Source organism: Polypterus senegalus, chromosome 18 (genome assembly GCF_016835505.1).
Source record: "Polypterus senegalus isolate Bchr_013 chromosome 18, ASM1683550v1, whole genome shotgun sequence".
In the NCBI taxonomy this organism is placed as follows: Eukaryota; Metazoa; Chordata; class Cladistia; order Polypteriformes; family Polypteridae; genus Polypterus; species Polypterus senegalus.
The window spans coordinates 31719377-31732777 of record NC_053171.1 but is presented as its reverse complement, the minus strand read 5'-3'; the positions used below and the strand labels follow the sequence as shown (position 1 = coordinate 31732777).

General features: G+C 38.8%; 1 protein-coding gene across 3 annotated transcripts in view; it reads right to left on the bottom strand.

Moving 5' to 3' along the window:
* Positions 1–13401, bottom strand: part of slc38a6 (solute carrier family 38 member 6) — a 74723-nt gene that overhangs the window by 37347 nt on the left and 23975 nt on the right. For all 3 annotated transcript variants that reach the window (XM_039741083.1, XM_039741084.1, XM_039741085.1), the window contains one exon: positions 6370–6448. In XM_039741083.1, the coding sequence (XP_039597017.1) occupies positions 6370–6448 (79 nt within the window). The remainder of the gene's footprint in view (positions 1–6369; positions 6449–13401) is intronic.

Below are 13401 nucleotides of genomic sequence, written 5' to 3'. Positions count from 1 at the left end.
ATTGTGGAGTATAGAAAGTGTTGCTAATTTTGGGTCAGTCTTTATGTGTAGCACTACAACAGATGTGTATTTATTTATGTGTGTATGTATGTACTTATTTGTTTTTTAAGATCTCTTCCTTTCCTTGATACAATGGCGCCACTTACAGTATATATTTCAAAAAAGCTTGAATAAAAATAGTTTGTATTTTGATATAAATTCTAGCTTGAAAAGTAAGTGAATAGGGAAAAAATTTGTAAGCAATTCTAAAATCCTCATGGAGAGTCATCAAAAGAAGATTTCAATCCTCGTTATCCATATGGATTATTGAAATACATCCTGAATCTTTATTATGTTTAAACAATGTAACTTACTGTGATATTGCATTATATATACTACAGTTAAAGATGGATTATGCACATTAAGTTCAATATCCTAAAAACTAGAGAGGATACGGGATGGCACTGTGAGCAGGAGTGCCAACCATCAGCTTACTTCATGACAGCCAAGCCTGTGGCAGGCAGAAGAAAGTGCAGGCCCTATGTGCCAATATCAGCAACCTTAAGTACAAGGTAGGAAGTCCACAGTAGGGGTCACCCACCCAGTTACCCACTCATAGTCACACTTGCGTTGGTGACATTTAAACTATTAAGTGTGTATTTGTGATGTATGAGTAAAACTGGAGTATGTGAAGAAAAACACCATGCAGACGTGGAAAGTAAAACCGGAACACACAAAAAAAAGAAAAAGCTCACCATGTTGCCCAGGCTTAATTATTACTTGTAATAATAAAGATAATGAAACATATAATTTGTTAAATTTGCAAAAAATAAATAAATAAAATAAAAGGAGCTGGGGCAAAGCATTTTTGATGTATTTATTTTAATGCAGTCCTTTAGAATAATGTTCACCACAAGAACTGCCAAAAACATCAAATAAATGGCTAAAAGATTACAGAAGAAGGCTTAAAGTATTTGTGGTGTATTCAGCAATTAAAACTTTCACACATTTCCAAGTATATTCTATAAAAACAGTATAAATAAAACAGAAAGGAGTGAAGATTTATTCAAGTAATTAATAAAAAGATGCAGGCACATATATTGCTCTTTAACATCAAGAGCACGGCTTTATAAAAAAGACCAATTTTCTGAAAGGCTTCCTGCATTGCTTTCAAAGCAGATCAAAATTAATAAGAAAAAAAGCCATCATGTCAGTTAAATGAAAATAAACTGTTAAAAACATTTTATGGGCCGGATGCCCAGGCAGCAGTCATTTTCCAAGCATCTGTAACTGGATCCTTGCAGTGCTTGTGCTGGTCCGTTACTTTAATATCATGGCTGTATGGTACATATAACTGCAGGACTGGTGGTACCATATAATAGATATTAAAGCTCTTTAGCTGTGTGACAAATGGGATGGAATTCAGATGTTCATGCTTCAGACTCTTAACTAAAAGCAGACCGTTTTAAAATTTGTCTTAATTTCATTCCTAAATGCAGTGAGACAGCTCATCATGTGTTATAAATTATAAGCTTACTCTCAAACCATTACAATTATGTAATTCACATGCAAACAGCTTAATTTCGCCAAACCTACAGGCCAATGTCAGATGTCTAGAATGCCAAATACCATTTTCCTTATTGAAAAACTGCCAGCAGATATATTTGTGCAGGGGATGCTGACATTATGACACATGCTTAAAGTGTTCACTTTGGTCACATGTCACTTTAAACAAAAGCGCCTGTTTTCTGCTGCCTTTTTATCAGCATTTTGTCACTGCACCTGCTACAGCACTACAGTATGCACATGAAAGAGGTATGTAAATAATTGCACCCCAAACACTTTCTGCAAGACAAGCAATGTGCCCAGAGTTTTGATCAACGTTAGTGCAAGCAATGGGATACACAATTCACCTGGGATCATCAGAGGCAAAGGTATCAAAAAGATGCCAAAGAGCTTGGGACAGTCCTAACAGAAACCTGCATGTGACAGTTGAAGCCAGCGGTGGGCGATACACGCATAGAAATATTAATCTATTATTTAAACCACTATTGAGCATATCAAGAAGCCACCTTGGTTACAGATCCTTCTGACACAGTGCAGCAAAGGCCGGCATAACTGAAAGTCCATATAGGCTTCAACTTGTTACAGCCACATGTGAAGGTTTACAGGCAATGAAGCAACTTATAGCCAACATGTGCTAAAACTGTATTTGTTTCAGAGATTGAATTTATAATCATGGATCAAAGAATCAGATGGCAGTAGGGCTCCAGCTACTTCTTTGTGTTGTTGTTGTAGTGACCCGACCTGTAAGAGAAGGGGCAGGTGAGTCTCTGCAAGGAAAAGGCAAAGCCATGTACTCTGAAGGAGGTGAGTGGCAGGTAGGGCAGTGCAAAGACTCGTGAGGATGGTGATCACCCTTGAGGCTGAAGAGGAGCATCTTCCGAGCCAAAAAGTGGAGTCATTCAGACTCCTTTCTTAAGTGAATAATAACCGGCTGATTGAGTCTTTGTGTCAGTCCTTCCTCCACTGTTCCTTGGGCTGTTACATTATATTTCATTGGCTCTGTAAAACGATGAAACAATATTGCAAATTTCCTTGTCAAAACTTAAAACTATCGATTTTTGAAGGGATCAGTTTAAATTTGTACAGTTATCAAGTTATCAATGCACTTTCTGTAGAGTGCTCATGTTACAAAACTACTAAGCATGTAAAATAATGCAGAGATGCGAAAAATTAGCAAATAAATTATTGCAAAACCAATGACAGTTATACTGAAAAATAAATGTGTGATGTGATTTAATGTCTGCAAGCACATTCTTTCCACAGTCTATGATTGTAGTGGTAGGGTGCTGTACCATGTCAGCCATTGTGGATGCAATGAGAAGTCAAGCAAACTGCCTGAAGAAGGGCCCTGAGTTGCCCTGAGAGCTTGCATATTGTAATCTTTTTAGTTAGCCAATAAAAGGTGTCATTTTGCTTGACTTCTTACAGTCTGTGATGATAATAATAAGGTAGCCCTGTATTAACCATTAAGCAAAATAAGCAAATGTTTATGGGCACCAAGGGACCATTGAGCACCACCAGGTTTTAACAAAACTAGGAAAAAACTTGAACATAAATGTGAATTAAAACTGACCAGATTATAACAGAGCTAGATCTACCTGAATGGCTTTTCTGCTCATTTTTTCTCCCATAACGCAGAATTCCACAGCAGGGACCATAACTAATATTGATGTTGTATTTGAGTTTGTAGTTAATTTCAAAACTCTGTTTTTGACATATAAAAGTTGCGAACAACTTACTACTTCCTTTACATTGTAGAATTTACTAATGCCTGCTCTCCTGAGTTTACACTTTGATCACAAAATGCATGTCTTTTTTAGGATTCCCAGAACAAATAAAAGTCCAGAAAGAACTAGCTAATAATATTTCTAATGCTGAATTTTCTTTACAATGCTGGTGAGGTTGTTCACACTGCTTTTTAATAAATCTAGCAATTACTGTGACTGGCAGTGACTTAATCTTTCCACTCCCTTTGTGTTCCCAGTGTCCAGTAATGGTGCCAGGTATCACTGACACTTTGATCAGGTTAGTCCTCTTATTTTTGGAGCAGGACCTTGACTTCCCCCTGAAACAGTAATGACCGAGTCCCATGTCTGTCTTCAACAGAATCTGCTCAATGGCAAATATGTGGATATAAATCTTACTGCACAAACTGTGTAAAAGGCTCACGCAAAAAAAAAAAAAATACAGAGAACCGCTTATTCTCATAGGACTGCTACCTGTTGTGGCCTCCTTGTGGGATCTATATTTGCCCAAGGATAGATTGCAAAGGTAATACATGAGAATGAGACTGGAAAACTCCCATGACCTCTCAAATATCCAAGCACTGGCAAAGAGCTGGTCTGCTATTTCATTACTAGGATAGAATATATAATACTGCTTATGCACTTGAGGTTCTATAGGTCTAAGCGTCTTTCAAGGAATGAGGTCTCTTGCTAAAAGAAACACATCATTCCTTTTCCAGTTGACAGCTCCAAGGGTGTTACCCTCTCCTTCCAGGCATCAACAAAGAGATGGATTAACCAACAAAACCCAGTAATATCCTGCACTTACAGTTTATTCACCTAAATATTGCTTGTCTCCACAGCTTTCTCACTGCCAGTCTTGAAAACCTCAACCTCTGAAATGGCACCGACTCTAACAAATACTTCTGCATAATGTATCTTTCTGGTTCTCACAGTATTCCCAGATGTTGTCAATGTTTGCTCACTTTCACCAAAAACAACCTGTCTAAAGTTCTTTTATATCTAAGAGCATCTTTCAGGCTACCGCAGTCATTCTCTATGGCCTGGACAGCATAATGAACACTTGCACAACTTCTGTCCTTTGGCAATTCTGGTACCTATCATTCAAATTTAGAGATCCTACCAATAATATTATGTGGAATCCTTTTCCTTCAGTTTGACAGCTTCTCTCATCACTAGGGCTGGCCGACGGGTCCTAAGGCTGTTGCCATGATAAGCACCAGTTCCCAAACACTCCTTGCAGCTGCCTCTTCTAATGACATGTTGAAAGCAATCACATCTCTCCCGTCACACAAATGGCAGAAGAGGTTTTCCAGGAGATGAAAATCATTCCATGTTAAGACTCTGCTATTGAAGCAGCTCCCAGCATACCATCGCACGCTTTTTGAGTCTCTCCCAAGTATTTCCAGCCAACAATGCAGTAGTCTGAGATATCTCAATACTGAGTAAGGAGTACTTCTGCCTACTCCATTTTCCAGACGATTAATACTTAGTTTAAACAATGTCAACCAGTAACCTTTGACCTAATTTGCTCTAGTACCAGGCATCCAGAATTGGCTTCTCGCTTGGAACAAATGCTGCTGGATGAGGCCTGAACTGGATTAGGGATGTTTGAAAAAGATGAATTGTTCTAACAGAGTGCAATTAATAGCATGAGTGGTGAGAAAAAAAAGCAGAATAACAAAAATAATTTTAAAACACTAAAGATTCTTTAGAACTGTAAATATCACAACAATAATCTGTGGACTTAAAAAATATCATATACCATATCGTAGTAACATGCATAATAAATTATGTTTAGCAGGCAATTGAATAAACTAATATAAAATACTGAATAAATAGGTTTTAAAAATGATAATAAAAAAAATGAACATAGATCACCTGTCTGGTAAAACAGTTCTAACTTGAAGGATTTTTCACTGTAACCGATGCACTGTATAAATATCTTTTTTCACACTCTACACTCGCCGACTGGTTAATGAATATTCATTCATCCATCCAATGTTTCAAACTCACTTAGTCCACTTCAGGATCCAGACAGCACTGAGCACAAAGTCAAAAATCAACCATGGATGGATAGATGGATGGATGGATGGATAGATAGATAGATAGATAGATAGATAGATAGATAGATAGATAGATAGATAGATAGATAGATAGATAGATAGATAGATAGATAGATAGATAGATAGATAGATAGATAGATAGATAGATAGATAGATAGATAGATAGATAGATAGATAGATAGTGTAGCAGACTATATAATGGAAGGACCAGGGGACAGAACACACACAGGGAATTATCCCCACTGGGGTGATAGATGCCAGAACCCCTAGGTTGTGGCAGGGACTCAGACTCCCACAGGGCAGCATGGGAGTTGGAGTTTAGCACAGCCAGGGGGTGCTGCAGGAATGGCTGAACATTTTATTGCAGCACTTTTGCCACACTCAGAAGTGCTGCCAGAAGCAGATTATGGGACACCTGCAGCACTTCCAGGTGCTCTATAAAAGGAGCCAGAGTCAGGAGGAAGAAGACAAAGCTTGCTGGGAGGAGTGGCGGCAGAAGGAGAGAAAAGAAGAGAGAAAAAAAAGGTGCTATGTGCTGTTTTGTGCTTTTGACTGTGCTGAGCAGGTAGGTAATGATTTGGGAAGCGTTTCCCACTGAAAAAAGAAAAAACATGTGTACTGAACTTGCATCCTGCGTCTGTCTGTGTTGGGTATGGGGAGCTGTGCATCCCCTGCAGGCCACAATAGATAGATAGATAGATAGATACTTTATTTGATAAGTCAGAAACACACCATAGGACACACATACACACACACACCCTCACTCTATGCTGAACTAAATTCATCAATTAGTCTTACCTGAACATCTCTGAGATGTGTGGGGGAAACCAAAAACACATGACATGACACTACATGGTCTGTGACCAGGCTGGGATTCCAACCAGTCTCCTCAAGCAGTAACCCTTGAGATTAAATATTTAGAGCCAAATAGAAAACTGTTCTTAGGTTGCCACTTATAGATTCAGTCAAACCAGACACTGTGATCTCTTAATAAAATCAAATTAATAATTTACCTGCTTTGGTGATCAGCAAGGAAGCCACTGATAGCCACGGGGAGTTCAGATTTAATGATAAAGAGGTATGACGACATTGCTGAAAATAATTTGTAGAACAAAGGAAAATAATTAATTTCAAAGCATGTATTAGTGCTTTTACATGTTGACCTTCAATGCATAATACTTTAATTACTAAAGTAAAAGGAAAACTGACATCACTCAGTAAAGTACTATACTGTATAGTCGCTTAATTTAATCATTTACATTCACTGCTTGAAACCTTTAACGTTCAGGTAATCCTGGTATTTCTTACTATGGTAACACGAATAATGATTAGTAAAGCTCTGTAATTTGACCCATCTTTCTCAAATGGGTCCTTTTATTTTCATTTTGTGCATTACACATTCATGGAGAGGGAATGGAAATCAATGCATCTTATTCAAGCAAAAGATGGGCACAATACATTCATGTGACCTGCTTCCTACCTACAGCACAGCTAAATTAAAAACACTTGCCGGGTCAGTAAATGAGGAAATATTCACTTCTTTGTACTTAAAGTCCCTGCGTTTCCTAAGTGGGATTATGCAGCTGTTTTTCTGCCCTTGTCTCAATGCGACTGGTGCCTGCAGGCTTCATTTTGTGTTTGCTTAAAATCCCCTCTAAGGCCATAATGTTTGTTTTCTTTACTTCACATAACTCACCCCAAAGCTGACGGCCACAAGAAAAATATGCGGAACTGTCATCATCATCCCATTTATCTTGAAATGAACAACCAAAAAGGTCTGGTAAAACTCTATTATTCCATGTACTATATAATAACTATTAGCACAGTCATCTCACTTACATACACAAACATTAACATACAATAAAATATACATGTGAACAGCCTACGCTCATAGGTAATTGACAAAATTAATATAAAAATAAAAAGGATGCTGTTTATGAGCTGACTATGAGACTATATCCCATTTCACCCTGCCACTCCAGCCCGAGTTACAAAAGGATGAACCTATCTAGCCAAATGAGTAAACCAGGGGTGATGAGGGTGTGCAGAGGTGACGCTGCAACATGTTAAGCAACAGAGTACAAACATTTCATTTACATTTATTGAGTGCTTTAATGAGAGGCATGATGTTACATTAGTCTCATTGCCCCAGAGTGCGGGGTTTAAATCACAGCCTGGCCATCATCTGTGTGGAGCTGATTTATTTTTTGTGTCTGCTTGGGGTTTTATCCAGGTTTTTTAGTACATCTCCCTCAGTTTAAATAAGTGTGTATTAGGTTAATTGGCAAAAATATACATGTTTGAGTGTGTGTGAGCCCTGCAACAGACTGGTACCTCCTGCCTCCTGGTAAGTAACTGCCTGCTCTGTGATCCTGAACGGGAATAAAGGGGTAAGAAAATAGATGGATGATGTCTTTTTTAATTATTAATTGTTTGTTACTTTCAAGTTAATCAAAATACAATTATTAGCAGCACAGAGCCTTTTGAAAATGTGGTGCCTGTTAAGAGACACGTAAGTGTCTAAGGATTATTGTGAAAATTAGAATAAAGACCAGGAGGTGATATATGCAGGCTTAAACATAGTCAAAATTAGCATGGGGTTAGAATCAGGAAGACAAAAATAATATGAGACCACCTGGAGTCAAAAAGTCCAAATATAAGAATCGAAAGTCAGAGAGACGATGAGAGAAACTAAAACAAAACCTAAAATTGGGGCCTACTTGGAAGTAAAGCTAAATGAACTAAAGAATCTTAAGATATTTGTCATTCACCGAAGGATAATGCATAATAAAACTGCCGCCATATTTATAGTGTCACTCCTGTGACATCACCAGTGTGACCATGGTCATGTGACGCAACCGCAACGCACTGTATAAACAATGAAAAGGGAGACAAAATACAGCTTTGTCAGAACAAGCCAAACTGAAACTTAAAGTTCAAAAACTGAATCCTGACAACAAAACACCCTATAACAGACTGAACCTTACATATAAACTGCATTACATACATATATCACAGTGACAGCAAGGGTCTAATATTTTTTTTCAGTTCTTTTGTTTGTTTATTCTTCCAACTTAAGAGCCATTATTAGCCTTTGCCTCGGGTTATTTTGCTTTATCAACAAAGCTCAGCTAACCAACCTTCAAAATAAAGAAGTGTGAAATGAAACACAGAGCTGTGGTATTTAAATGAGTGCAACCCCAGCTGGGTGTCGTGACACAACGAAAGTCTTCCAAAGAACACCCGTTCTTCCTCTCCCTCCTTCACCTAACGATTGTACTTCTAGTTGGTTAGCTTTAAGCTTTTATTGATGTTTGTCAAGATTCATTGCTTCCCAGGATTGTAAGTGAAGTGAAGATCTTACTTGATTTCTGGCGAAAGGTTAAAGGCACAACATATCATTTTAAAAGAGCACTTTAAGGCAGAACAAAAGTTTAGAAGGGCAGGTCAGTCTGGCTAAACATACATAAATACATTTTATGGTGCAAAATACATTAAGCTAAAGAACATTGTTTTAATAGTCCACTTTATGTCATGTGGCTATCGTAGCAGGCAATACCCGTATAATTAAAATTCCAATTTCTGCATTCTCTACTTGATTATCCTGGCCTTACAAACATTAGTTTAACAAGATTTAAATCTCTTAGATGGGGCCAAGACCAACAGTTACACTCTCGTTTCCTGAGTCGAGACTTAAACCTCCAGTGAAGGCCCCACTCAGTGACTTCACTAGACAAATAAATGCTGGACTTCTGATGGATATGAGGAGGACTGGTAACCTTTTACGGGTTTTGTCTATCCATTTTCTGAACCCGAAACTCATCCTAACAACAATGGTTACAAGTCAGAAATCAGCCAACTAAACCAGCATGGAAAGCTGCTACAACATCTACTGTATCTGTTCAGCACTGGGGGAAAGGCGGGAATCAAAACTGGATGGGGCATTAGCCCACCACACAAAATACACAACACTTTTTTGCACTATTCTAATTTTTAAAAAGCCAAATAACTTAAATTGTACAACACTGGAATGCTGAAGGTAACCAATGAAGATCCTTGTGGACAGGGGCAGACCATGTAAATTTCATAAACAAATTAACCAAGCCGGGAATCAAACTCAGGTCTCTAAAGCCATGAGACAGCCGTGCAAAATGTAATCAAGACAAGGAAAAACAGGAAAAAATGCCACATTCAACAAATTCTTTGGACAAATTAAGCAAAAGATGCTTGGAATGAAAACCAAAATCCTATTTAAACAGCATGCTATGCTTCCAGACTAGAAATATGGATGGATGGCCCATGCAATTGCTTTTTGTTGGTTTAGGAAATTAAGAAAATAATTTTAATAAATAATTTTCAAGCCAAGGGTGATTAGTACTATGACAAGGATTATTATTGCCAATCACATAAATGTCTTACCATTTTATCATTTCCAATTTCTTTAAATTAACAATGCTTGGAACAGAAGTACAGTAAATGCAATGAAAAAGATGATTTCTCAGTCTTTAGTGTTGTCTGATTTAAAGCAAATGGCTCTTTTCATTCAGGGCGTAACATTAGGTGGTGAGTGAAAATGAAATTATCTGAAATATCACTAAAAACACACAGACTGCTATAACACATTTACTGAAATTTTCATAGAAATCTATGAAGGGAAAAGTGAATAAACTCTACTAAGAGATTTACAAATTGTGCAACATCCTGTAATCTTCAAACTCTTAAGCCTTAAAAGCAGCTGTAGTAGAAATATTCAAATTAGAGCACTGACCACCATTGTTATATTGAAAAATATACTGCTCAAAAGAATTAAAGGAACACTTTTTAATCAGAGTATAGCATAAAGTCAATGAAACTTATGGGATATTAATCTGGTCAGTTAAGTGGCAGAGGGGGTTGTTAATCAGTTTCAGCTGCTGTGGTGTTAATGAAATAACCAACAGATGCACTAAAGGGGCAACAATGAGATGACCCCCAAAACAGGAATGGTTTAACAGGTGGAGGCCACTGACATTTTTCCCTCCTCATCTTTTCTGACTGTTTCTTCACTAGTTTTGCATTTGGCTACAGTCAGTGTCACTACTGGTAGCATGAGGCGATACCTGGACCCTACAGAGGTTGCACAGGTAATCCAACTTCTCCAGGATGGCACATCAATATGTGTCATTGCCAGAAGGTTTGCTGTGTCTCCCTGCACAGTCTCAAGGACATGGAGGAGATTCTAGGAGACAAGCAGTTACTCTAGGAGAGCTGGAGAGGGCCATAGAAGGTCCATAACCCATCAGCAGGACCAGTATCTGCTCCTTTGGGCAAGGAGGAACAGGATGAGCACTGCCAGAGCCCTACAAAATGACCTCCAGCAGGCCACTGGTGTGAATGTCTCTGACCAAACAACCAGAAAGACTTCATGAGGGTGACCCAAGGGCCCCATGTCCTCTAATGGGCCCTGAGCTCACTGCCCAGCAGCATGCAGCTCGATTGGCATTCGCCATAGAATACCAGAATTGGCAGATGCACCACTGGTGCCCTGTGCTTTTTACAGATGAGAGCAGGTTCACCCTGAGCACGTGACAGAACTGAAAGGGTCTGGAGAAGCCATGGAGAACATTATGCTGCCTGTAACATCATTCAGCATGAGCAGTTTGGTGGTGGGTTAATGATTGTCTGGGGAGGCATATCCATGGAGGGTCACACAGACCGCTACAGGCTTGACAAAGGCACCTTGGCTGCCATTAGGTATCAGGATGAAATCCTTGGACCCATTGTCAGACCCTATGCTGGTACAGTGGCTCCTGGTGCACGACAATTCCTGGCCTCATGTGGTGAGAGTATGCAGGCAGTTCCTGGAGGATGAAGGAATTGATACCATTGACTGGCCACCACACTTTCCTGACCTAAACCCAATAGAACACCTCTGGGACATTATGTTTTGGTCCATCCAATGCCACCAGGTTGCACCTCAGACTGTCCAGGAGCCCAGTGATGCCCTGGTCCAGATCTGGAAGGAGATCCCCCACAACACCATCTGTCATCTCATTAGAAGCATGAACCGATGTTGTCAGGCATGTATACAAGAACACAGGGGCCATACAAAGTGCTGCGTACAATTTTGAGTTGCTGCAATTAAATTTTGGCAAAATGGACTAGCCTGCCACATAATTTTTTCACTCTGATTTTTGGGGCGTCTTTGAATTCAGGGCTCTGTAGGTTGATCATTTTCATTTCCATCAAACGATGTGACATCCTTTCGTTCCTAACACATTACCCAGTCTATATCAGTATAGATATCCAGGAGGATTTCTTTTTCCCATTGAGATCTAATGTGTTTTCAAAGTGTTCCTTTAATTTTTTTGAGCAGTTTATATATAAAAAAACAACAACAACTGATGACACTATGTACAATCATAACTGCTTAAATATGAGGTGTGGGAGCTATCAGAAAGAGTGTGTCCTTCATGTTCACAAACGGAGTGGAGTAGATGGAATTGCAGGTGACAGCTCTCTTCTAATTTACATCTCTTCTAGATGGTCACTTTATTTGTGCCACCTGAAATTCTGCTGTATGCATTCCATTTGGATTTTACTTTTAAGGATTAATTCTTGTGACAAGTCATTACTATGGACAAATTGATTTTAACATGTCACAAGAAAGAAACTTACACATGCTACACATTCTGAAAAAAGCACACAGCAAAAAATAGTTTAAAAAGTGAGGCTTGCGTTTACCCTTTAGTTCACGGAACCATGCAAGCTCAGTTATGGGATGCACACTGGACCCCCTGGAGGTCGTAGTGAAGGAGTAAATTAAAACTGAGTGTGATTATAAACAATGCTTCACATCCTCTCTCTGAGACACTAACAGTGAGCACTTTCAGTCAACAAATCATTCAGCAGAAATATGTTAGGAAATGCTATGGGGGCTCTTTTATGTCAACAGCAATATGTCTGCATATTGCCTCACTGCCTCTTCCTTTTTAGTTATTACGGTATGTGTTCCTACTATACAGTGTGTGTATATATATTTATTTATCTATGCATTTATTTTTAAAGGGCTCCTTTAAATCAGGATTCAAAAGTTAGTGGTAGCTTAGATGAAAACCACATACAGAAATCAGCCCATAGAGTGCAGTATTGATGGAACAATTGGAAGAAGGTACCAGGAGTATGGTGGGATTGAAGAATTAAGGTGAATGGTAAAGGTAACGTTTTTAGGACAGTTTTAAGGCCAGCAATGATGTATGAAGGTGAGAGATGGGTAACAGAGGATGTGTGGGAGAAGACGTTGAATGTAGCAGAAATGAGAATATTGAGATGGATGTGTGGAGGTATACAGAAAAAGACAGAATGATAAATGAGACAATCAGAGGCACAACAAAAATGGGAGAGATATCTGAGAAAGTACAGGAAAGTAGGTTCAAATGGTATAGACATATGATGGGGAGACACAATATGTGGGCAAAAGAGGAATAGGGATGGAAGCACAGGGGAAGAGGAAGCAAGGGAGGCCAAAGCATAGGTGGAACGATAAAATAAAAGAAGATCTGAAGGAAAAGGGTTTAACTGGGGAGGTGGTGCAGGACCAAGCTTTTTGGAGAAGGAGGATCAAGCACATTCCCCCAACAAAAAAGTGGGAAAACATGAAAAGGAAGAAAAAGAAGCTTCTGTAAAAAGCCTAATTTCCCCCAGAGAAAAGCAATCTGTCTGTCTGTCTGGGGAGTCCATCTTTTATATTAAAGAGTTGTGAGGAATCAGAGCCAATCCCAAAAGCATTAGACACCAGGTCACAAAACAAAAATGTCACCATGCTTTAAAATCAAAACCAGACAAGTACAGCAAATTATACTTACCTTACAGAGTTCAACTGGAATATACACACAAGAAAACAATAATTCTGAATAATCTCCTTGTTTTTTTTTTCCAACTTCTTAAGAAAATATAGCCTTTCTGTGCTAGTTCAGCACCAGTAATGCCATGAAAATGGCTAAGAAACAGAAAAGGCACTGAGTCAACATTTTCTGCTCCTAGGCCTGTTTGCACTTTAGGCCAGC